This window comes from Rutidosis leptorrhynchoides, chromosome 11 (assembly GCF_046630445.1).
Source record: "Rutidosis leptorrhynchoides isolate AG116_Rl617_1_P2 chromosome 11, CSIRO_AGI_Rlap_v1, whole genome shotgun sequence".
NCBI classification, from domain to species: domain Eukaryota; kingdom Viridiplantae; phylum Streptophyta; class Magnoliopsida; order Asterales; family Asteraceae; genus Rutidosis; species Rutidosis leptorrhynchoides.
In genome coordinates this window covers 133852901-133880446 of record NC_092343.1, presented here as the reverse complement: position 1 = coordinate 133880446, position 27546 = coordinate 133852901, and the positions used below count along the sequence as shown (strand labels likewise).

Here is a 27546-nt window from a genome sequence, read left to right as displayed (position 1 = left end):
TACATATACATATACGTTTTACCTACTAGTGCCACGAACACATTATAATTCACACAACCGCATAGTCAACGCAAGTCAAGCTAGTACCACAATCACACAACTAGCACGATATCATTAGCATAATAATATAGAAATATTAAAGGTAAACATCACAATACAATAACCATGGTTAACCATAAGCAACGGGAATGGTTCTTACAAGAGAACCATCGGTCGTTCGCAACAACCATTAGTGATATGCTACTCACAATAATCACTAGCCCCATGGTGGCATGCAACTCACAATAACCACCATTACATCATGATGGCATGCAACTCACAATAACTGCCACAATAACAAAGACGGTGTGCAATGCACACAACCGCCAACTATCATACATGGTGACATGCTACTCACAATAATCGCTAGCCCCATGGTGGCATGCAACTCACAGTAACCACCATTACATCATGACGACATGCAACTCACAATAACCGCCACAATATCAGAGACGGCGTGCAACGCACACAACCGCCTACTATCTTACATGGCGACATGCTACTCACAATAATCGCTCTATAACCAATGTGGTATGCTACGCACAACTTGAGTGACATGCAACACACAATAATCACGCTAGTGAGTCCCGGGTTACGGACCCTCTCTAAACCACATTAAACACCAATAAATAAACCATATACATATGTGTATAAAAATATTCCACTCACCTTGGAATTTCCCCACAAATCATATATAACATGATTTCCATCCTCATATTCGAGCAAGCAATCACCTATATCACACATAGGCACAATATGCACATAAATAACAATTCTCTAAAAGAGAACCCGACACTCACATCCCTTAGTCGAGGGATCTTACCTTACTCGTTTGACCCGCCCATTTATCTCCTAATGAGCTCAACCCAATTACCACTTCGGGTGGTAATTTAAACCCACATTAATAAGTACAAGTTAACCCAATTTGTACTTTACACTAACTAGACCAACCTAGGTCCCGTCACTAGATTACTACTTAAGTAGTGATCATTTCAAACATCATTTACACAAAAACCACAACATGTGCAATATTGACCCATATTGCTTTTGACCACAATTGACTTATGTTAAAAAATCACTTTGACTCAAAATCACTTTTCATGTGTGATTACTTCCAAAAATACCATTTAACACTTAACACAAGTGTTTAAATGTGATGACCCGAAAATTTTTGACTTATTTAAACCAATTCTCTATACGATTTATTATTTTAACACGCTAAACAAAGTCTGTTAGATTGAGTCTCAAAATTTTAGAACTGTTTCATATATACAATTACCTTTGATTACTCTCGACGATTCATGAACAATTATATGTATGTATATATATATGTACAAGTAAAAACGACTTTCCTACAGTAAAACCCTATTTGCTACAGTAAAACACTATTTGCTACAGTAAACCACTATTTGCTACAGTAAAACACTATTTGCTACAGTGAAACCGTATTTTGCTACAGTGCTACAGTGAAAAACGACTTTGCTACAGTGATTTGCTACAGTAAACACTATTTGCTACAGTAAACACTATTTGTTACTGTAAAACACTATGAGCCTAGGTCTGCTGGTTCTGAGAGATCACAAGCTGGTACTGATTCTACTGATATTGATCAGCAACCTTTTGTTGCTGCTCACTCATCTGAACCAGCTGATGATCAAGATGCTGTGTGTTCTACAACCAGCTATTTGATGAACCAGCATCCGATTGAGCAGATTATTTGCTACAGTAAAACACTATTTGCTACAGTACACTATTTGATGTCGACAAACTACCAAACAAAAACAGAAAAGGCGGCCATGCGATCGCATGGCAAAAACACTGAAAACTCATGCGATCGCATGAGCTACAGTAAACGGAAAAGTAATATAAATACGCCTGTTTTGCTCGACGAATTATCACATATTTTTTTCTTCAGTAATAAAAATTTATATTTAAATTATAATTATAATTTTAAATTTAAGTTTAATAATAATAAAGTATATTCGAGGGTGTTTTAATTCGGGTTTTAAACCACTTTAAGCTAAGGAAATATTGGGTATTGTTCGAGGTATTGTTCTTGAATCCAAGGCCAACCATACAGTCGTCTACCATCATTACGTCTACGCAATTTGCCTACAATATTGAGTCTCAATATTGAACTGTGAGTTTATAGTCTCCCTTTTTAAATACTTTAAATATTTTTGGGCTGAGAATATATGCAATTTATTTTAAACGCGATAAGACACAAGTACATACTAAATTCTACACTGAGTTAAACCGAAAATCCCTTAGCTTTGGTAACTAGTAGCTGCCAGTACATAGGATATGGACTGGTGGGCGCGAATAATTGTATATGGATCCATAGGGCTTGACATCCCCGTCCGAGCTAGAGCACTAGCCTTTTAACGGACGTATGTTATTTGAGTTTAAGACACGTTGGTTTGCATGTATTAAAACGAATGGGGTAATTATCACTATAGCGTTAAGTTTAGTTACCAGGGTGCTCTGTTACGTAGAATCTATTGATAAACTTTTGATGAAATCTTGTGGTCTATCTTTATATATGTTTATGACTCGAGCAATTAAACCTATAACTCACCAACATTCGTGTTGACTTTTTAGCATGTTTTATTCTCAGGTCCTTAGAATGCTTCCGCTGTGATGTGCTTGTTGCCTGCATGGAGTCTCTCATGCTTTGTACAAAGTTTATTGCATTCAAAATAAAACTGCGTTGTGTAATAAATAATTGGACTGTGGTGTCAACCTGTAAATTAAAGACTTATGTATTTCGGGGTTTTGCTTATACCTAAGCACTCGCCCACATGTTTATAACTTTCTATGTTTAGAAAGTTACTTATTTTAATGAATGCAATATTTTATCAAAACGTATCATATAGAGGTCAAAACCTCACTGTGGAATCAATGATTAATGTGCCGCGTCAATAGCGATTTTGACGGGTCGTTACATTAAACATCCATTTGACCAAAACTAGTGTCATCATCAAATTCGACCCAATCAACTTTCCCATTTTGACATAAGTCCCAAAAATGCCCAAAATCACAAACGGCTAGTGATTATATTTTCAAAACACCAATTAACACCTAAATAAAGTACTTACATACTTGATTCAACAAAACTTGACTCAAAACTCATTTTGACACCAAACCAAGTCAACACCCATTTTGACTAGCAAACTTGTTCTTAAGAACATCAAAAACACCAATACACTTACAACCTAGTGTTTTAACACCCAAACCATGACAAATACTTCCAAATTCATCATCAAACCCTAAACCCACAATAATCAGGTTCACTTACACTAACAATACAACAAAACCCCCAATTTCATGAGAAATGGAGTTTATAACCCAACTCTAACTCAAACCCTAACACAAAACAAGAATCAAACACTAAAATTCAGATTCGAGACTTACCACCACAATCAAAACGTAGTTAGGGATGAAAGGAACAACTTTAACTCTTGCACCTTCACCCGATTCGAGCTTCTTCTTCTCCAATCAAAGCTCTATCTCTCTCTAAATGGGTTTCCTCTCTCTAGAAAGATGAGAGAGTTTAAGATGAAAAAGGATGAGATGAAATGAAGATGTAGATGAGGTTTGGACAGATTTGTGGCCTCAAAACCGTCCACAAGTGAAATGACTCAAATGCCCCTCATTTAACCCCTTTAAAAAATGCTGAATCAGGCCTTGGCATGGCGTGCCACCTAACTGGCACGGCATGCCACTTGGGTTCTGAATTGCTAAAGTTGCCTTAAACGGCGTGCCACTTTCTTGGCACTGCGTGCCACTCCAAAACTGGTTTTGCTGAATTTTTCTGTGGCATGGCGTGCCACTCTGAAACTGAATGTGATGTATAAAATTTAGGGTCTTACAGTAACTCAGCTTAACTCAACAAGTATTAACCTTGAATATTTATATATACACTGAAACATGTTTATCACTCGAAGTACTAAACGTCTGTTGCAAATTAGAATGACAAACCCGGACTGGACGGTCGGACCCGATGGATCTGTTAATAGGATTCGCGCTCACCAGTTAGGAAACTCGGTGATTAACGGCTACCAAATTAGGGGATATTATGTTTCAAATCAAAATAGAATAGTTTAGATACTTGTGTCTAACATGTAAAGATAAAATGCATGTATTCTCAACTCAAAAGATATAAAGTTTAAAAAGTGGGACTACAACTCACCTCGAGTGCACAGTAATAGATCACATGCGTACACAGATAAGATGTTCAAAGATGATTGAAACTCCAACATAATTACGAGAGTAGGTCAGTAATAATCTAACTTAGGTTGGGTCAATATATGACAGTCCTAGTGCTTGAAGTGACTTTCGGATTGGTTGATTAATGATTTTTATAAGTTATGATGGATGCAAGACTTTTTAATAAAGTTTATATTCTTGGAAAGTCAACACAATTCAACCGAAAAGTCAACTCGGTCAACCTCCGGTCAACATTAGTCAACTCTGGTCAAACTAGATCAACTTAAGTTAACTTTATAATTAAAATGTGTAATTGACATTTATTAAATTAATCGAATGAATAGTATAAGGATAATTGTTATATCATATGTTATATTATTATTTGATATAATATAAGTTAAATCGTTATATTATAAGTTGTATAATATAATTAAATTATATTGCTATGATATAAGTTAATTAATAATCATAAGGTTAATTTATCCAAATTGTATAAGCATAAGTATTTAATAATTAAATTGTATAATTATAAGTATTAAATAATTAAATTATGTAAATGTTTAGATATTTATTCGTTATCATAAGTATTTAATTAAATGATTATAATCATAAGTATTTAATAATAACTAATATCATTAGTTTTATTATTAGTTATTATAATCATAAGGGAGGTGATCCTCACACACCACATTTTGATCTATATACACATAATTATCTATTTTACCCTTAATTATACTTACAATAATAATATAAGCTCAACTCTGCAGAATAATATATGGGCATAATTATAAATTTATGAGTGTATGAGGATCACCTCTCATTTAATAAAATTATGAAATATTTTTTTTATTATAAGTTTTATTATTACTATTATAAGTTAATGGCTTATTGGTTTGAATTAATGTACATATCTTATCTTGCAGAGATTTAGCATCCAACCATGGATCGTTGCCTGTGCAAAAGGGCTTAACCTTGAGCAAGTCTCAAAGTCTTATCACACATGATGAGATAAGACGAATAAAATGTATCCCATATGCTTCAGCTATATGATCCATTATGTATGCCATGTTATGTACTAAAATGATGTCTCGTTATTTTTGAGTTTGACGAGTCATTATTAACATAAGCTAGGTTAAGAACATTGGATTGTTATTAAGAATATTCTTAAGTATTTGCAGAGTACTAAAGATATATTTTTGGTTTACGGTAGTTTGGAAGAAGAGTTGAAATACTAGTTTCTGAACTGATCGAGATGATTCTTGATCCCACTCAGGCTATGTCTTTGTCATGATGGATAAGATAGTTGATTGGAAGAGCTCAAAGCAGAGCACTGTTAGCAGAGCACTATTGCACAATCTACAACAAAATCAGAATACGTTTCTGCCTGAGAAGCTGCCCAGGAAGCTGTCTGGATTAGGAAGTTTGTTGCTGAACCCGGAGTGGTTCACAACATTAAATCTTCTATGAAATTTTTTTGTGATAGTTCATCTGTTATTATACTTCCGAAAGAATCACAAGTACAGAAAAGTATCCGACACATTCTTCAAAAGTTGACTACATTCTTGAAGTCATTGAGAGGAATAAAATTAGTATTCTTAAGGTTCATACAGATGATATCGTGGCTGAACCGTTCATGAAGCCCTTGATGCACAACAAGCATGATGATCATGCTATAATATTGGACTTCGTTATGCTACTTATCTTTTTCATCTGTACTTTAGTATTTGGATATTTTGGAACATTAAACAGTTTTATCTTAATGAATTGAGATGCTCGGTATGCTCGTTTTCATTTATATTACTGTGTTCTATATTAGCATGTCTAATTCATGAATAATTGTTGATTATTCTAAATCTCCATAATCGATCATGTTATGGGAATAACATGAATTAAGATTATTATGAAATTTGGTATTATTCACAGATGGTGAATAGTTAACTACTTAAGGCCAAAATTCATATGTATTCATTGATGGTGAATATTGTAATGACCCAATCATGAGATGTCACTACATGGATCGTCGTCAATAGTGAATCTCATAATGGTTATGTCTTTTTGTCCTTAGACCTGAGATGTATATGTTGGTTTTTGATTGTAGGACATATTATACTTTGATATGGTTAAACGTTGTCCTGAACAAGGTAGTTATAAAGGCCATCATTGGGTATGATACGAAGTACATGACGAACACATATAATCAATATGAGATTTATTCCTCTATGTGAGAGTATGATACCACCGGGCTCCTCGATGAAAATGAATGGATATTTACACGGCCGTGTCCAAGCTATATTGATTGTTGATCAATTCTAATTTGGTGATTGCATTCAAGTTTCAAGATCGAGAAACAGAATTGGTTGACAAATGAGAATGACTAGATCCATCTCTCATGTCAACTCGGTAACGGAAATAAAAGGACAATAGACACTCAATCATTAAATCATTTTAATAATAATGATAGTTCGTTTAGCTGAAACAAATACTTGTATATTTTCTGGGGCATTGACGTGTTGCTATACGCCAATATATATCTATATAGTTTTCTAGATGTTATAGCATGCACAAGTGGGAGTTTGTTGACTTAGTGTGCACGTCATAACACAAATCTTTACTACCGCTTATATATAAGCTAATGGGGTCGCACATAATAAGCACTTAGACGCCAATTATTATATATTTTTGATATATAATTATAACCTATAGTTCGAAAAGCATAGTTTAATTAAATACGATTTAATTAAATAAAAAAAAATTTTAATGGGTCGTTGAACCATTAATTATTGGATGGGCTCATTCTATTAGAGTTAAATAAAATCTATTAATTTTAATAAGCCCGTAAAGACTAAAAGGGGTACTTAATATTACCAAAAGGGTTTGTAAAATATATATACTCCGTAAATTTTTGAGCTGACATCAAAAATACACACATGTAAGGGTTTTATCTCTTCAGTGGGAAACGGCAATAATAACTAAAAGGGGTACTTAATATTACCAAGGGGAAGGGGGTTTTACTTGACCGTGCCCTTGGATCGGTTTGAAGGTTTCTTCCCGGGCAGCAATGAGGGCGGGGTTATTATCGCTGCATCGGCATAGTCGAAACGGGAGATGATCGCAACGGGTGGTTTAGTCCCTCTCGAGCGATCCCAATCGCTGTCAAAAAAAAAAAAATCTGATTGTTGTTGTTTGACGTGCGTGTGGATCAACCATAGAGATATTCATACACTTTGAATATTTGTTTCAATCTAGACGTGGAGAGTTGTTTCTACCGTTATTGCATCGCTCGCTAAAGGTACATCTAAACTCCACTTTGTAATTTATGATATTTGACAATTATGAGTGGTGTAATTGGATCTTGTTAGGAACCGTTAACCGTGTGAAAGTTTATAATAAAATAAATGATGTTTATTTTAATGTTACTAAAAATGTTTATTTTCATGTTCCACTGCGTTTATAAATTTAAACGTATACACGGTTTTTCATCACTAAGCTAGTAATGAAAGCAAGAAGAGAAAAAAAATTCCGTAACAAACCAAAAAAATGGTAAACAAAAGACACATACCATGTATTTAAAGTGTAACAAATAATATTATATTGTGGAATCAAATACGAAAAGTATACTGGTGTTTATGGACATACGCTTTGTCAATATATTCATATGATTTGAACTGAAATAAATGATTTGGGAAATTTTCTAAGTATATGATGTAAAACTCTGTAATCTGTCCAAGGCCTAATGAAATAAGATTCGATATGTTGATCTTCAATTTCGGTTCATATATATATATATACATATATATATATATATATATATATATATATATATATATATATATATATATATATATATATATATATATATATATATTAATATATATTAATATAAAAAAGAGTTAATATTAGCACATTTGTCAAAAAAACCGATTAACCAGCTTGTACTGACATCTGGATTTTCCAGGTGTCATATGAAGAAGAATCACGATTCATCCCCAACACTTAATCTCCAACCCTAATTTTAAAATTCCCTAATAATTTATCCAGATGCCATCCATCATCTTATCTCCAACCCTAATTCCAAAAATAACATCTATCATCTTATCTACACCCCTAATTTCTGAACAAAAAAACACCTAGAACCGTCAATTATGGATCAAATACGCTTATCTCAAATTTTAAATTAGAGATAAGTTTAATCGGGTGTTCATCGATTTCAAACCAGCTTTCAATGGGCTCTTCAACTATAAATACTCCGTATATCGGTAATCTTAAGCACCATCATTCAAAGCATTTATCTTTCTTCCTTCTGTACTATCTCAAACCTGTAAGTTATTCTAATTTTTTTATTTTTCAATTAATTTTGGTATTATTTTTAGCTACCAGATCTGTAAGTTATTCTAATTTTTTTATTTTTCAATTAATTTTGGTATTATTTTTAGCTACCAGATAATTGTATACTAAAAATAAATGCTATCTTTTTTCTCAGCAACATGGATTCAGCTATTATCCCAATTCGTGAAATCAAGCCAGAGTTGGTGAATTTCGCTATCCGGGTGAAAGTGATAAGAATGTGGACACAAAAGGGTTACGGCTTTGACAAAGATAAGCTCATCAATGAACTCATTCTTGTCGATGAACAGGTATGTAGTAAACTCAATAAATGTATGTTAATACAATAAAATATTAGGACATGGATGATCGTTAATTGTATATGTTTTGCATACAATAGTAGTAGAACTGAGATATATGAAACTTATTAATAATAAGAAGTCGATGTAAAAGATCTACTCTTAGCTGAATTTTTTTTATTTTTTTTTTAAATATGTAGGGTGACAAGATTGGGTTGACAATCAAAAATAGGCTTAGGCCGAAATTTGTTAAGAAACTAAGCGAAGACGGAAACTATGTCATCAAGAATCTTAGTGTAGCAACTGTTAACAAGCTGTACAAGTCAGCACATTGGAGCCACAACTTTAAACTGTCTTGCACCTTCAACACTACTGTCACGAGAGTGAACGAATGGAGTGGACAACCCAACCGTTTTAATTTTGTTGCTTTTACTGATATTAGATCCATGGCTGTGGATTTTGGAGTATCTGTTGGTTAGTACTATATTTATCTATAAATTTGTTAATATAATTAGAGAAGTACATTACATTCTCTAAATAAATGTATCTTCAATTCACATAAATAGATATCATTGGGAAGCTATCTGGATTTGGGGAAATCACTCCTTATACCAAGGGTGGCCAAAACACATACTACATGAAAGGGGACCTTAAAGACATCGAGTATGTTACTATTTCTTAATTCTTAATATTCAATCAACATTATTTTTAACAAAAATGTATCTAACCATTATTAGCTCAATACTGTATACTAACTTCAGTCGCATATTAATAGTGGCACAATTTTACCTTGCACTTTCTGGGCTGAGTTTGCTGATCAGCTAAATGAGTGTATTAACAACAAGGAACCAGGACAGTATATTATTGTCATTATGTAGTGTGGAAAGACAAAAGAATACCTGGGTATTGAACTATATATATCTTTCGTCATGTAAATATTTTTAAATGACAATGTTGTTACATGATGGTTTAAAACAATGTAGGTCAAAACACAGTCTCAACTGACTGGAACAACACACAAGTGTTTTTGAACTCCGATGACCCGATCACTGCTGATTTCAAAAATAGGTTATTACTAATTTCTTTTGATAATAATCTTTTTTATTAGTATATTAAAATTAAATTTTTAACCTATTAATAATCCACAGGTTCGTTGCGGTACATGGTGATGAAGTCCCGTTGGACAGATATGCTCCTGCTCTTAATTGCACAAGCTTGACATCCAAGACATGGCAGTCTGGATGCACTCCAATTAGGCTCGATGAGCTGGACCCAAGTCTGGTACGAATTCAAACACTCAAACCTAACAAACTAATGTAATGAGTAACATTGCCCATCCATCCACCCATATACATATAGATACTGACATGTTTTGCATTAACTGAAGAGTGGCAACTATATTGCATTAGCCAAAATCACTGCAATCATACCAGATGATGATTGGTATTATGTAGCCTGTCTCAAGTGTACACGAAAGGTTAAGGCAACAGATGATCTGGACGAGTTGACTTTAGACACCGATGGCATACTTGGTCGTGAATATGAATGCCGTAAATGCGGCCCTAAACCAAAAGTTAACCTCCGGTAACACAATATAATTATCAACTTTTAATCTATTGAATAGCTTTCCTTCATTACTAACATCCCATAGTTGCTAACATATTTTTGGTTTATGTTTTATATTGAACTAATAATCTGTTGCATTTTACAAACCTTACTCAATTTCAAGGTACAGATTCGTGTTACCAATGACACTGGGTCTGCGTCTTTGTGGATCTTTGAAGATGATGTAACCAAGTTCATTAAACCATCAGCTTATGAACTGAAGAAAGCGATAACTCCTGATGAAGAAACTCCTGCGGAACTACAAAAGTTAGTTGGTAAAGAACTTTTGTTCAAAATAGAGGTGGGTGATTATAATTTAAAGAAAAATTATCATGTTTATACCGTGAAGGAGGTATCAAATGATGAAAACCACTTGGCTGAGTATTTAGAGGAGGTGGTGGGGATTGACCAGGTACTTCACTAATTTTTTTTTTTTTTTTTTTAAATTGCACCACTAACATTAATGATAATGTTGCTTATCAGATGTTGCCCAACAATGATGATTTGGATGCTGACATTGATGATACCTCTGCTACGGTATTTCATAACGTCTTAACCAAAAATCACACCAAATTTTTATTTGTACCTTTACTCACATTAATCCATTGTTTTCGCAGCTGGACAACTCTGTGACAGAAGGCAATAACGTACCAGATGCTGGGAATGTGCCTACTGTTGTGACTCCTCCGAAGAAACGCACCAAAATTGCTGTGCAGTCCACCCCTGGGTCTGTCGGATCTTCAACCTCGAAAACCAAGAAGGATTTGCTCAAAAATAAGGCAGTTGAGGATTAAAGTTTCCATGGATTTTTCTAATCTTGACCGTGGTTATCAGTATTCTATTTCATTTTTCAATAAGTTTGGTGCATTTGCATCGTATGTTTTCATCATGTTTTGGATTTTTATTTTGACAATTATTTATGCTATGATTAGCATAAAGTTTGGTGTTTCCCAGAATATTATGGTTGGTTCGTTTTAATAAAAATTTCCCATGGTCAGGAAGTTCTTTTCATCTATATATTTGCCTATATTGTGTATGTTTTATTTAGATAAATAGTTTATGAATGTATTTAGTATATCACAAGCAAATGATCGATAGCCAAATCCTTCTATTAAAAGATGGAGGAACCCATTTTAATAGGTCTGCAATAATTATAAATCATATCATTTTACTTGCATACACTACCTTTCACAATATAAGTACTTGAAACACATAAGTATTTTTAGTACTTTAAATATTTTAATACATCCTTGTGTGTTTACTTCTGCCCCACCTATCATGCAGAAAATATTCAGGCAATACTTCTTTCTGAAAGAGATTGTGTGTGTTCGAGGTAAATAGTTCAATGACATCAAACAGCTGTATATGATCATGGCATGCCTCTAAGCCATGTTGCAAATAGGAGGTAAACACAAATTTGAGATGAGTAATGGGCCTAGAACTCCACATACGTGTGAAGTAAATATGGGTGGGTCAATTTTGGGATGTGTAATGGGCCTTTAACCCACACTGCAAACAGTAGATAACCAGTTAAAAATTTGTACTGATCAAGAAACTAATATGCATATATTTAGGACCTACTTTCCATGTTATCAGGAAATAATTGAAAATCTTAATTGAAATCGATGGTTTTATAATGTACCTGGTCAGAATCCCATAAACATATCTCTTTTCAAATTTAACATACATACCTTACTCACACATTTTCATATTTTACACACCTCTGAACAACATTAGTCGATTGAACTATATAGTGTACAACATCTTGAACAGATATATAGGAACTCAAGTATTTAGATGCTCTATCAACAGGTAATTTGAATGGAGAATATTTCAGATTACTCGCTAAAAAAGAAAGGACGAAAGAGAATTCAGGAAAATAACGAAAGTGTTTCTCGCTCACATAACCGCCAACAGAGACATCAGAGTCCAATAAGGGAGGTACATTCAATTCAAACTAATAGCATTAATGTTGCTATTACTAACACAGGTACATCTTCTGATCATTTATTATAAATAGAGCAGCTATAATACAAAGTTTTAATTATATTCATTTTAATACAAATTTTAATTACAGCAGTTCCACCAACGTTTGATGCTGTCCTTAATAGAAGGATTCGAAAGGATATCATTTCGCAAAAACGAAGTAATACATCAAACACTACACATAGTGTTAATTCAGGCACCCCACAAGCTACTTCATCACGAAAATTGAGAAGAAAGAAGATAAGTATTACAACAAATAACACTCTGAATACAACACCATGTACACCTCCTATAATGACAGGAGGATTTCAATCATCAGCTTCAACAAGTAATATAAGTGTTCAATCAAGGATTAATTTATTCACACCGCAAACTGTTGCATGTAGAGGTTAAACTAATTTATGCTTGCATTTTCTTAATTATTTGTTGCTACTTTCATTACTTAATCATTCATTATTATTGAGGTTATATATATACAAAATATACAGATGCAAGGAAGCGTAGATCGGTATTTTTAAATACCAAACATGGTAAACAATGTCGTATTGTAAACCCATCTGCCTAACCAATCCCATTTAACATTGATGACACAACACTGATCAAGTTTGTCGTACATGATACACGCGGTATATCAACAGGTATTTTCACCACTAACAATTGCTTCTATATTGTTTTTTACATAATATGCTTACATGTGCTGTTTATTATTTATCCGTTAACTAATAATGTTATAAATATGTGTTTTTAAACAACTCAGAATACTATGATGATGGTGATCCAACCTACAAGTGTGCCGCTTGTGGTGCAATGTTATGGTACCAAGAGATCTTGCGTGGGATTTCGACTAAAGGACTTGCAGGTGCTTATTCATTATGTTGTCTAAAGGGAAAGATTGCTCTATCTAAATTTGATAAACCGCCACCAAAACTCTTGCTTGATCTATACACAAATAAACATCCATTGAGCAAACATTTTTTTGAAAATATACGACAATACAACATGATCTTTGCGTTTACCTCTATGGGCGGTAAGGTTGATACATCAATAAACAAAGGTAAAGGTCCATATACTTTCCGCATACGTGGTCAAAATTGTCACAGATACGGTGGTTTGGTCCCTGTTGTTGGTTCATCACCTAAATTCTCACAGCTATACATTTACGACACGGGCAACGAGGCTGCGAATAGGAAGAATGCAATTGGGTAAATTTCAAATATTCATCTTTAAATTATTTTATTTAAATACCTTATTTCTTAGGATTGAAAATTACTAATACTGTCATATTACGTTTTGTATTTTGACATGCTAAAACAGATCTCGTGCACATCCGTCAAACAGTACGACATCAGGTCTTGATGAAGGTTTAATAAATCAACTTATGGAGCTATTAAATGATTGCAAGGAACTCGTCAAATCGTTTAGAATGGCTCGTGACACTTATGAGACTAACCCAAATGTTGAGTTTAAGCTTAGATTAAAAGGCAGAAGGGATAAAGATGGTCGAACCTACAATCTTCCCACAGCTGACGAGATTGCTGCTTTAATTGTTGGAGATATAGACATGTCTTTTGATGAACGCGACATAATAATCGACAGCCATGAAGAGGGCTTAAAACGTATCAGTGAATTACATTTGCAATATCTCGGTCTACAGTATCCACTAATATTTGCATATGGTGAAGATGGCTATAGAACTGATATTTTTCATAGAGATATCGATGGATCTACATCAAGGAAAAAAAAAAGGGTTACCATGAGAGAATTTTTTGCATATAAAATTCAAGAGAGACGAGAGCCATCCCTTTTACACAATGCTAAGAAACTATATCAACAATTTTTGGTAGATGCCTACACAATGGTTGAATCCGAACGAATCTCCTACATACGCAACAATCAACATATTATGCGATGTGATTCATTGAGAAACTTAACCAACCATGCAAATCTTGGCAACAGTGATACCAGTATGTTAGGTAACCCATACTACAAGCTACCTTCTTCATTTACGGGAAGTGCAAGGTATATGGTGGAAAATTACCGTGATGCAATGGCTTTGTGTAGAACGTTTGGTTATCCAGATCTTTTCCTCACCTTCACTTGTAATCCTAAGTGGACCGAAATTACAAGGGAATTGAAAGGTACTAATATGAAAGCCAAAGATAACCCTGTTTTATTAGCAAGAATCTTCAAGATCAAGCTCGATAGGCTTATGCATGATTTGAAGCATAACAAACTTTTTGGAAAGGTCGTACGAGGTAATATATATATTTTTTGGCAAAATTTTTAGTATATACTATATTTTTTTTAATACATTATCATTTGTTATTCTCCAATTGCAGATGTCTATACGGTTGAATTTCAAAAACGTGGTTTACCGCACGTTCATATTTGTCTTTTCCTCCATCAAAAAGACAAGATGCCTAATCCTGAAGATGTGGACTCATTCATTTGTGCGGAAATACCTGATAGAAATAGTGATCCCGAGTTGTATAAACTTGTCAGTGATTTAATGATGCACGGTCCATGCGAAGAAATGAATCCAAATTGTCCATGCACGGATGATGATAAAAAATGCACAAAACATTTTCCGAAGCCTTTTTCAGATTACACGTCCGTAGATAAAGAAGGATACCCAATTTACCGACGACGGAATGATGGAAGAACCGTCAGTAAACTTGGTCATGATTTGGATAATAGACACGTCGTCCCGTACAATCCGTATCTTTTAAAAAGGTATCAAGCTCATTTAAATGTTGAGTGGTGCAATCAAGTCGGTTCCATCAGATATCTGTTCAAGTACATTAACAAAGGCAATGACCGGGTCACAGCTGAAGTATGTGATTCTGAAACGGACGAAATCAAACAGTACTATGACTGCAGGCACTTGTCTTTTATTTTTCCAAAAATAAAAATTGTTTACCACTTATTATATTATATATTGTCTAACAAACTACTATCGATGTAGATATGTATCAGCTTGTGAGGCCGTATGGCGGATGTTTGCTTTTGATATACATAAGAGGACACCGGCAGTTATGAGACTACCTTTTCACCTGCAAGGTGAACAATCTGTTAGTTTTGATGAATAGGAGGTGCTTGATAATGTTCTTAACAAACCGTCTGTCAATTATTCTATGTTTTTGGAATGGATGAACTGCAACAAAAAAAGTGAAGAAGCTAGGAAGCTCACATACGTTGAGTTCCCATCCAAGTTTTGCTGGCAACAAGATGCAAAGATTTGGACACGAAGGAAAATTGGTAGTGGTTCAGTCGGTCGTATCCATCATGTCTCTCCTTCATCAGGTGAATTATTCTATCTTAGAATTCTCTTGAATAAAGTGAGAGGTCCAAAATCATATGAAGATATTCGGACAGTAAATGGGAAGGTTTATGATACTTTTAAACAAGCTTGCTATGAGATGGGCTTATTAGACGATGACCAAGAATATATAGACGGAATTAAGGAGGCCAGCACATGGGATTCAGGGCACAGAGTTTGAACACTATTTGCTCAGTTATTATTATCTAATAGCCTTAGCAGGCCGGAATTTGTTTACCAAAATACAATTCAGTACCTTTCAGCTGATCTACTTCGTCATGAAAGAAGGACATTTAGCAATGCAGGTATATCTTTTTTTATTAGTTAATTCGAATGTACATAGTATGCTATTTGTCGTGTAAATTTGCACCTACCCTGACTCTTTTTGTACAATTTATACACACAATTTGTACTTCAACAATTTAAAAAGAAAACCTTTTAATGTGCAGGTTTGGAAGTTAGTCCAGAGTTGATTGAAAATGCTACTTTATATGAGATTGAAAAAATACTTCAAAGGAATTGTAGTACGCTAAAGAATTTTAGTACAATGCCATATCCAGCGGAAGCCTTTACCAGCATGCCCCAAAATCCGTTGATTACTGATGAGCTATGCTATAGCAGGTCCATGTTAGTTGATGAATTTTCAGCTCTTTTTTCAAAATTGACCGACGAGCAAAAAAAAGCTTACGAAAAAATTGTATCTGCAATTGACGAGGGCAAAGGTGGCGTATTCTTCTTGTATGGTTATGGTGGTACCGGGAAAACATTCTTGTGGAAAACTTTATCCGCGTCTATACGAAGTAGAGGTGATATCGTTCTTAATACAGCATCGAGTGGAATTGCAGCACTTCTGTTAAGTGGTGGACGAACCGCTCACTCACGATTTGCAATACCCATTGACCCAACCGAAGATTCTTTTTGTCACATTACCCCTAGCAGCAACTTAGCTGAGTTGATACGCCAAACAAAACTTATTATATGTGATGAGGCACCAATGGTACATAAGCATTGTTTTGAAGCATTTGACCGTTCTTTGCGAGATATATGTCGACCAATAACTCCAAATAGCATGGAAACCCCATTTGGTGGAAAAGTAATAGTATTCGGTGGAGACTTTCGACAAGTGTTACCAGTTGTTCAATGGGGCAAGAGAGAGGACATTGTAGGTGCTTCACTTAATTCTTCTTATATTTGGAATCATGTTGAAGTGTTAAAGCTTACAATTAATATGAGACTAGGCTTAGGAACAGATCATGTTGTGGAAGAGGAAACAAATTCTTTTGCTGATTGGATTTTAAGAATTGGGAATGGAACAGTGGGTGAAACAAATGACGGAGAATTTGATGTGGACATTCCAGATGAAGTTTTAATTACTGATGCTGAGGATCCAATTGGTTCACTTATTGCCTCTATTTATCCAAACTTTATTCAGAATCTTGGCAACCCGGAATATTATGAAGATAGAGCTATTCTTGCACCAACACATGATGTGGTCAATATAATAAACGATCACATGATGACATTTCTTGATGGTGAAGAAATGGTTTATCTAAGTTCAGACAGTATTTGTCAGTCTGAACTGGATGCATAAATACTGTCTGAACTGGATGCATCTTTCAATCACGATTTGTACACTCCTGAATTTCTTAACAGCATTCAGTATGGTGGTCTTCCGAAGCATAGGTTGGTTTTAAAAGTTGGTGTTCCCGTCATGCTGCTACGCAATGTTGATCAATCTTCTGGTCTATGTAATGGTACACGATTACAGATAACAAAGCTTACAGAGAAAATGATAGAGGCAAAAATTTTAACGGGTACCCATGTAGGAAAATTAACTTGTATTCCATGGATGTTAATTGTGCCAACCGATAAACGGATACCCTTTAGGTTTCAAAGAAGACAATATCCTTTATCTGTGTGCTTTGCTATGACTATTAATAAGAGCCAAGGCCAGTCTCTAAGTCATGTTGGTTTGTTTCTTGAAAGACCTGTTTTCAGTCATGGACAGTTGTATGTTGCACTATCGAGGGTTAGAAGCAAGAGCGGTTTAAAGGTACTCATTGTAAACAAGGATAAGACTCTCGGAAATTCAACCAAAAATGTTGTGTACAAAGAAGTCTTGCAATATTTGTAGACTTAATCAGTAAACAACACAATCAAACCAATCATTCAACTGAAAGGTACCTTTTAATCTCAGTTACTTTTCATTAATATTAATAATTTTTTTTTTAATTAGTGACATTGTTCTGTTAAAAAAATGGTTAACTTTGTTGACTCCCATAAGCATTTTAACTTCTACTATTAAATAAATAATTAGTATATGATTAAAAATGTATTTTGTCATTTTCTAATATGTGTGACGTGATTTAATTTTCTTACAATGATGGTTATGAAGCAAGAACAATCCGATACTATTGATGGCTGATAATAGGCTGTATGTGGTTTTCTTATTTGTTTTAATGATTATTTAGTCATGTTCATGTTGCAGCTCAGAGATACACACGAGGTTTTAGGCTGTTTACAACGAGACCATATCATGCTTAAAGAGCGAGACCATATCAAGCTTATGGTTAACTTGTGTATTTTTATCTATGGAGTCAACTTTGTTTGTATATACTTTCATATGTTTTACTTTTGATGCATTCAATTAATTTTCGGAATGGGAGTGTTATTGTTCAGCTTATACCTATTGAGTTTGGGTCTGCATGAACCTTCCTATTAAAACTATGTACATTCGTTTTTAGCTCACTTTCCTTTTTTACCATTTTGGTTTATAAATGCTCCATTTTAGTGTAAAATGTGCCTCCGGTTGTGATCCATATCATTCATATGTATTTCTTTATCAATATTTAGTTATCCAAATCATATGTACATGACGTTTATGAGTAGCCGTGCATCGCACGGGCTCAAAACCTAGTATATATATACATCTATCTATCTATCTATATCTATACATCTATATCTCTATACATAAAACAAAAAGGTTTTTGCTTAGGTGTCATTTTCTAATTAAATCTGATTAATTTGTTAATTTTTTGTTTAATTACAGCCGATACATATATATTCTATTATCTATCTATAGCCGAGATACGTATTTAAATAAATTAATAAATTAAAAAAATGAAATAAAAAAGACAAATACAAAATACGGAAGAAGAGAAAAAGGGATCGTTTCTTTTGTAAACCTAGATTAGGGTTTTATCCCAATCATCCTTCATTCTCTCTGTCACCTCCTCTCTTTCTTTATGGTTTACAATCTTCATCGTTAACAATCTTCATCAATAATTCAAAAAGTCCACCAATCTGGGTGATTGTTGAACATCAAATCGAACAACATAAGAGGCGATGCCAGCAACAATCGCCAAATCGCTGATTTCTTACATCCTCAAATTCATTGTAAGGTAATTTTCAATTGTGCATATCAAGTTTTTCTTTTAATCTTGAGTACTTTGTTATGAATCATAGAGTTTTCAAGCAGTAGATAAAAAAAAGGCAAACTATCACTTTTAATTTAGGAAACTGCTAAACACAATTTTATTTTAAATTATACTCCGTAAGATAAATGAGTAATTTGACGAGATTTGTTATTTTTTTTTACAAATCACGACATCTACAAATTATGTTAATTCATCATTCTTTAGTTCATCTTCAAAGACAATTCATGTCATTAAAAATAGTATGTTGGGACTGCAATTGTGTTGATATAAACTGATATAATTTATATCAGATTGTTTATCGTCTGCAAGGTATGTATCCTCAAAGTCTTTATACAACTATAATATTGAGGTTTGAATGACTATTTTACATATACATGTTACATAAACTTATTGTTATAGACAACTTATATAAGATATAAGTTACTTTAAATATGAATCTATTAGTGAATCATGTATCAAGGTTAAATCGATCTTATTGTCCCGCGGTTGTACAATAGGTACCAATGCTACTGAAGCAAGGAAAGGCTTCTACCCTGACTGGAACGGGTTGAATCGGAAACAGCGAACTCATATCTCTCTTTTACTAAAAAAGGTGATCCCCAATCTAGGATTAGTTAAGCGTTGTTTTTATTCATTGATTTATTCAAGGTAGCTTTAGCTTGGCCAACTCTCTCCGTACAATTAATTATATTTGTTGTGGCTGAATATACAACGCAAGTGTTCTACATGCTATCCAATAACTTGATATGGACTATTATATTCCTCATGCTCGATACTTTTATATACTCCAACTTTCACTATCAACCCATTTGAGCTATGTCATCTTTTAGTATATTTTTACAAGGATTACTTTTTGAAATTTTTACCCACTTACATAATCTTTCAGGAACCAATTGATAGAGGTATGAGTCAAGTATCAACATTGGAGACTGAATTAACACCGATGGCAGATTCCGGCAAAAGGAACAATGACTTGCCCATTGATCTAATTGACTTAGAAGGCTCAACATCCTCTTCTACAACTATTAAAGGGTTGGTATGCTTTTATTGATACCCAAGATTGATAAATATTTGAGAGTTGATGTTTATTTTTTATATACAATGGCTTCACTTGGGTCTGAGGTAACTCTTTCTTGGTTTAACTCAATTGGGTTTGTTTATGACATGAATCGTTTGATATAGTCAATTAATTTTGCACGTTTCTTACGTACTTATATTTTTTCTAAATATATTACTAAACAAATTGTAGTCGTTAAGTTACTAACACCACTTTTAAAATTTGTCAACATCACGGGCTCTTAAATTCAAAAAGAATTTTTAAATTTGTCAACATCGCGGGCTCTTAAATAATTTTTATACTTTTTCTATTTTTTAGTATCGCTATTTACATATCATTATGAACTGCAAATTACATTTTTTTTGCACGGTTTTTTACACACCCGTGCAACGCACGAGCTCAAAAACCTAGTGTGTGTGTATATATATATATATATATATATATATATATATATATATATATATATATATATATAGGGTAGTGTTCCTACGAGAACATTCTCATTTCAAATTTTGGTGAGAAAACTTTTTGACCATTCATTTAATATACATCCCAAGGGTAACAATGGTATTTGTCCATCAACTGAAATTTTGGCTTATCCCTCCCGAATATGTTTGTTTGCCAGTATCCTATTTTCATTCAAACATCATAACATATTTACCTTCTTATCAAAACTGTGTCAAAAATTCAGTTTTATGAATTAAAAATTCAAGATACGTCTTATTATAAATTCAGTTTTATAAATTAAAATTCAAGATATGTCTTATTATATGCATGAGTTGTATATATATATTTGGATATGAATGCATGCGATAGGCATCAATGCATCAGTGTGTACTCAAGGATGCTGGATGCATATATATACATACATCAATTGAGACTGCATGTTCTTTCGAGGATCGAGATCCAAACAAGAATCACTATAATAAGTATGTATAAATAAAGTTTTCGATCGATGCATCCATATGTGGATGATGAAGCATCTATAACATAACATTATAGTTTACGTAAAAACTCTTAACGCATCCAAAAATATATTTACCGGTTGGATGCAACGAAGACAATATAAAATCGAACCATATAGACTTCAAGTTTCCTTGTGTGACTAAAAATTATTGGTGGTAAACTTGGTCTCATGATGCAACCCTTAACTTAAAAATATAATAATAATAATGATGATGAGGTGTTGTCGCATCTTGTTCATTGCCACATATTGCAAGCAGTTTTGAAGAATACCAATACCAATTAAATAGGAAATGTAGTTATAAATTGGAAACGGTTGTGTTATAAATTGCCGGTTATGCCCTTTAAAATTAAAAACTAATTAATTTATATTAAATTCAAATTAATAAAATGAATGGTCTAAAAGTGTTCTCACCTAATTATAAAATGAGAACATTCTCATTTGAATGCTCATATATATATATATATATATATATATATATATATATATATATATATATATAGGATTCAGTGAGAACTTTTTTAGTGTGAGAACTCTAGGAATTCCAAAATACACCCAAATACACTAAAATTCGAGCAAAAAGGAGAAATTCGAGTAAAAAAATGGTAAGTCGAGCAAAAATAAAAAACACGAACGAACAAAAAAATCATAGTCGAGCAAAAAAATTTTTTTTTTTTCTAATATCAAAATGTAGAACACAAATTGTTCGAATATCACATTTTTTGTTCTAATATCAACATGTTCTACAATTTTTTGTTCTAATATCAAAATGTAGAACACAAATTGTTCGCCCGCCTTTTTGTTTTGTTCGAATATCAAGTTTTTTGTTCGAATATCAAGTTTTTTGTTCGCCCGTGTTCCATTTTTGCTCGAATTTCACCTTTTTTGCTCGAATTTTACTTTTTTGCTCGAATTTCAGTGTATTTTTGAGTTCTCAGGGTTCTCACAAAAAAAAGTTCTCATTTGATCCTTCTACTATATATATATATATATATATATATATATATATATATATATATATATATATATATATATATATATATATATATACACACACATTATTATAAAGCGCGTGTCATTATGCTTATGTGTCATCTCCTCAATTAATCAATTTTAAATTGTCCTACGTGTCACTCTATTATTAAACCCGATTAAATAAAGCAATGATCTTATATTAATTGAAACTCCGTGATTGTTACCTTAAATAAAAGATAAAGATAAATATATAATAATAATCTTAATTTATTAATTACAAAAATACTCCGTGATTATCCATACATATTACTTATAAGCAATGATTTAATATTACGGAGTATAGCAATATTTGTATGTAATAAGGATTAACAAAATAATATAATAATAGTTATCTTTAGATAATACTACGTATATAATATTTTATCAATATAATACAGTATAATATATTTAAATTTAATAGTAATCAATATTTTTACGTAATCAATGTTTTAATAGTAAGTTTTGTTGTTGTTACAACATTTTACTTATTAAAATCATATAATATATAAAAATTTAAGATAATGGTGATTATTAATGATGATTATTTTTGAAAAGTGAGAATTATTCTAAATATCTATTAATTTTATATATATATATTTAAAATTGGCATAATATCTTATGTGCTCATCCGTCCCATATTCAGTATTTTATTTTGAAGTGTCCCAAATTAATAATCCATATCTATAAATTGATAAGAATAATAAGATAAAGTTATTTTATGCCATTAACTTTTGCATATAGTACAAAAAAATAGGTAAAATGTAAGGGATAAAATTGTAAAGTAAATAAAAAGTACAATGTAATAATGTGATTTCCTGAACTGTATTTTTTGTATGTAGACTATTATTATGGGATGGAGGAAAAAAAATATTTTTTATTAAATTTACTTTTCGATATGCATACATCACTTGACGTGTGAATTTTATTTAATATATAAAATAATAACTTACACTAGTGTGTGTGTATATATATATATATATATATATATATATATATATAGTGGTAGGATCAAGGGTGAAGTAATCAATCGGGGGGAAGTGGGGGAAGTAATTTTTTTCCTTTTTTGAAAAACTTTTGTTCATGAAAATTATAGATTAGATGAAAATATGAACATTTAATAAAGACACTTTGTGATAAAAGTTTTTATTTTGGCGGGCAAACGCTCGAAGAAGTAATATATAACAATTATCGTGTTTTTCGAGCGTATGTTGAGGTTTTAGATATTAGGGTTTATAGGGTTTAGATATTAGGGTTTAGAAATTTAGGGTTTAGGGTTTAGATTTAGTGTTTAGATTTAGGATTTAGATTGAGTTTTTAACACGAACGGTTTAGAGTTTAGGGTTTAGGGTTTACGGTTTGGGGTTTTGGGTTTAGGGACTCAACCCAAAACACCAAACCCTAAACCCTAAACTCTAAATAGGGCTAAATTTTACTTCACAAAACATGAAAAAAAAACGTTAACATTCTTCACGATCAATATTATCTTGAATGTTATTTTTTGTCGATCGTTATCAATATTATTATTACTATTATTAGTATTACTAAAAGTATCAATACTGTTAAATTTATCATTTTTATTAGAATGAGTATTATTATTGAAATTAACATTGTATCAAAATTATCGTTTTTGTTATTAAATTTATCATTAGTATTATCATTAGAACAATTATTTAAAAGTATCATTTTAATATTATCATTATTATCGTTAGTTGTATTATTATTATTATTATTATTATTATTATTATTATTATTATTATTGTTATTATTGTTATTATTATTATTATTATTGATGTCGAACGAGGCGTATATAAAATAGTTATTATTTTACTAGGAAAAACTATTAAATACGATACAATTTTACACAAGATATTTATTTATTTATAGAATGGATATACTTAAACCTTGCTACAACACTTATAGGCAGTGTACCTAATCGTACAGTAGTGTAGTTTTTAGTAAGTCCGGTTCGTTCCACAGGGAAATCTTTAAACAAAGCTCAACGCTATATTAGTTAACTTTTATAAAAATACAAATATATATATAGGTAATATTATTATTATAAAGGGGGGTTTTTACCGTTTAATGACCGGTTTGTCGATTTTAAAACTTTAGTCGCAGTTAAAACCTAATGTAAAATATAAAATAAATACAAGACTTTAAATTAAAGCGTAAAGTAAATAACGATAATGAAATTGCGAATAATAAAAATGCGATAAAATTAAATTGCGATAATTAAAGAATACGATAATTAAAAGTGCGATAAAATAAAATAAATAAAAGTGCGATAATTAGAAGTGCAATTAAATATAAAATAAAGGAAATTAAATATGAAATAAAAGAATTATGCTTATTTAAACTTCCGTAATCATGATGTTTGACGTGTTGATTTTAGTTTTATGCCCATGGGTTAATTGTCCTTTGTCCTGGATTATTCAATATGTCCGTCTGGTTTTTGTCCATAACAGTCCATCAGTCATAAATATAAATTGCAAGTGTCCTTGTCAAATTATTATTATACCCGAAGATAAATATTCCAACTAATTGGGGATTCGAATTGTAACAAGGTTTTAATACTTTGTTTAATGAATACACCAGGTTATCGACTGCGTGTAAACCAAGGTTTTACTACTTTGTTAACAATTACACCAATTACCCTTGAATGTAATTTCACCCCTGTTTTAATTATTCTAGTGGCTATTAATCCATTCCCGTGTCCGGTTAAATGAACGATTACTCGTACATATAAATACCCCGCCCATCGTGTCCGATCGAGTGTATATGGTAATTTATAGGGACGCCCAATTGTAAATCTTTATATTAACATTAACAAACTTTCATTTAGTTAAACAAATATAAAGCCCATTAATAGCCCATAGTCTAGTTTCCACAAGTGTCGTTCTTTTGTCCAAACCCCAATTATGGTACAAAGCCCAATTACCCAATTTTAATAATTAGCCTAACATCATGATTACTTCGTTTTAAACAAGCATAATAATAACTTAGCTACGAGACATTAATATAAAAAGGTTGAACATAACTTACAATGATTAAAAATAGCGTAGCGTTACACGGACAGAATTTCGACTTACACCCTTACAACATTCGCTAACATACCCTTATTATTAGAATTATAATTAAAATTAAAATATAAATTATAAATATAAATATATTTACGTTGAAGAGGAAGAGAAAAAGGATGATCATAACTCGGCACAAAACTGGCTTTATATAGGACCTGACCAGCAATCTCACACCATGCGACTCGCATGGTTTTGTGCCTCTGGCCATGCGAGTCGCATGGCCACCCTGGATTCAGCCAACTGCTTTTGTTTTCTTCTTTGTCGACGTAATATAATAATAATAATATATATAATATATAATTATATATAATTATATATATATTATATTATATTCTTGTGCATAGTAGACTAGATATTTTTGGTCCGTTGCGTCGGGCGTTTCTTCTTGGCTCAGGTCCCGGTTCCGGATTTTCGGACGTCCTCGCGTATTATTTTAAATCGCGTACTTTGTGTTCCGCAACTTGTACTCTTGTCATTTTGAGACGTTCCTCATCAATATTTTGAACCTTTTTAGTTGTATCTTGTACTTTTTAGCTCTTTGGACCTTTTTGTCTTCAATTTGTCGAATCTGTCTTTTGTCTTCACCTTTTATTATTTAAACGAATATCACTTGTAAATAGAACAATTGCAACTAAAAGCTTGTCTTTCTTGAGGAATAATGCTATGAAATATATGTTCGTTTTTAGCATTATCAAATATTCCCACACTTGAGCGTTGCTTGTCCTCAAGCAATATTGTCTTGAAATACTAGAATCACTTCTTTATTCTTCACACTTTGTACATCAGTGATTTCTATACGGCGGTATAAACAATGGTAGTAACGATATGGTTTACAGTCCCACATGACTATAAAAATTTAGATCCATTAAGGAAATTGGATTTTTATGAAAACATTTGATCTTTCGAAATCTAGTTTTTACCCTAGATAAGTTTTCCGGAATAACCCTTTACCGGTGTTTGCAAAATATTTTTGTGGGTTTTGTGGGTTTCAGATTTGAAAATTTTAGCTCAAAACTTGCGGTTTTGTGTCACCCACTTGCTAACCTTGTATTAGGAAAGCAACACGTCCAGTTTACTTGTCCCGTATATTACCTTTCGGCAAACTACCGTCCGGTTGTAAAGGAAAGCGTTGAACAAGCAACTGTTAAGGCAATGTCCCGTGACATGCTTTTGATTATGGTCTATAACGTGTCGGACGTAATTACTATCCTTGGTAGGAGCAATAGTAAAGCTCACCCTTATAATTTGTCGGTTTGGCACAAAGTCCTGTCTTTGACCATGTTATGCAACCACCGTTCTTACGGTTGACACCCGATTTAGTTCAGGTGACCTAATGAATTCCAGGTGAATTCCTAGGATTTTACGTTCAATGGTAATGAACGTATTGAAAATAGGGTTTTTAGAAAACAAATCGGTTTGTATTTTTGATCAAAATATTTTCTCGTTCAAGCTCGAGTTTAGATATCATTGAATTCCATGAGTTTGAATTCTCAATCTTTAAGGTCAATCTCTAGGATTGAGTAATATCAGTCTTAAAAGCTGATTTTTAATCTTTAAGGAGATTATCCTTTCTGGGGATCTGATTCATTAGTCTTATCCAGCTAATTTGCATGGTGCCCCCCCATTGTACTTGATAAATCCTTCTCATGGTTAGGATAAATCTGACCACTTGGCGACCCTGTTTAATGCTGAGGTCCGTGGATTTCCTGCTGATTTTAGTGATGACTTTTCTAGATTTTTCGTCAACCTACAGCTGGTCTGAACGACAACTTCATGACCTAAATCAAGAAGCGCGTGTCTTTTTCGGAAGACTTTACTTCCTTTTAATGATGGAATTGATTCATCGTGTAGATCCATCTCTTCTTTTCTTTCATCGGGTAAAACAGTTTAGTTTAGTCCAAAGCAAAAGTATTTTCAGTTATTTGTTACAGATATATGTGACATATGTTTAAAATAACTTGGTAAATTTTCCCACACTTGGCTTTTTATTTTTCTTTTTATCGTCCTCTATTCCATTTTAAATGAATTTTAACATTTTAGTTTGTTTCTCAATTTATGTCCTTTCCGAGGTAACAATAATTTCGGTGTTAAAACCTAGTTTTATCGTTCATAAATATGTATAAACATGATTTGAATTCATTTAATTGCAAATTTTGAAAAATTTTACTAGAATTGGGTAGTCAGTATATAAGACTAGGGCTGTTCTTTTTTTAT

At 32.6% G+C, this 27546-nt stretch overlaps 2 protein-coding genes and 1 long non-coding RNA gene across 3 annotated transcripts; all 3 read left to right on the top strand.

Annotated features, from left to right (window-relative positions):
- Positions 1-8470: 8470 nt before the first annotated feature.
- On the top strand, positions 8471-11269 carry LOC139874959 (uncharacterized). The gene is made up of 10 exons (XM_071862347.1): positions 8471-8566; positions 8619-8629; positions 8729-8882; positions 9071-9344; positions 9437-9533; positions 10019-10151; positions 10258-10443; positions 10600-10887; positions 10959-11012; positions 11093-11269. Exons 1-10 carry the CDS (start codon positions 8471-8473, stop codon positions 11267-11269), a joined length of 1470 nt encoding a protein of 489 aa, XP_071718448.1.
- A 1027-nt stretch (positions 11270-12296) lies between these two features.
- LOC139874958 (uncharacterized) lies at positions 12297-17914 on the top strand. The gene is made up of 9 exons (XM_071862346.1): positions 12297-12465; positions 12553-12789; positions 13219-13663; positions 13776-14716; positions 14801-15294; positions 15551-15948; positions 15994-16085; positions 16230-17352; positions 17434-17914. The coding sequence occupies exons 1-9, from the start codon at positions 12297-12299 to the stop codon at positions 17912-17914; spliced, it is 4380 nt and encodes a 1459-aa protein (XP_071718447.1).
- A 1010-nt stretch (positions 17915-18924) lies between these two features.
- On the top strand, positions 18925-20423 carry LOC139874200 (uncharacterized). Its single transcript, XR_011767834.1, has 3 exons — positions 18925-19181; positions 19715-19809; positions 20104-20423. It is a non-coding gene; the product is annotated as an uncharacterized lncRNA (long non-coding RNA).
- Positions 20424-27546: the final 7123 nt, after the last annotated feature.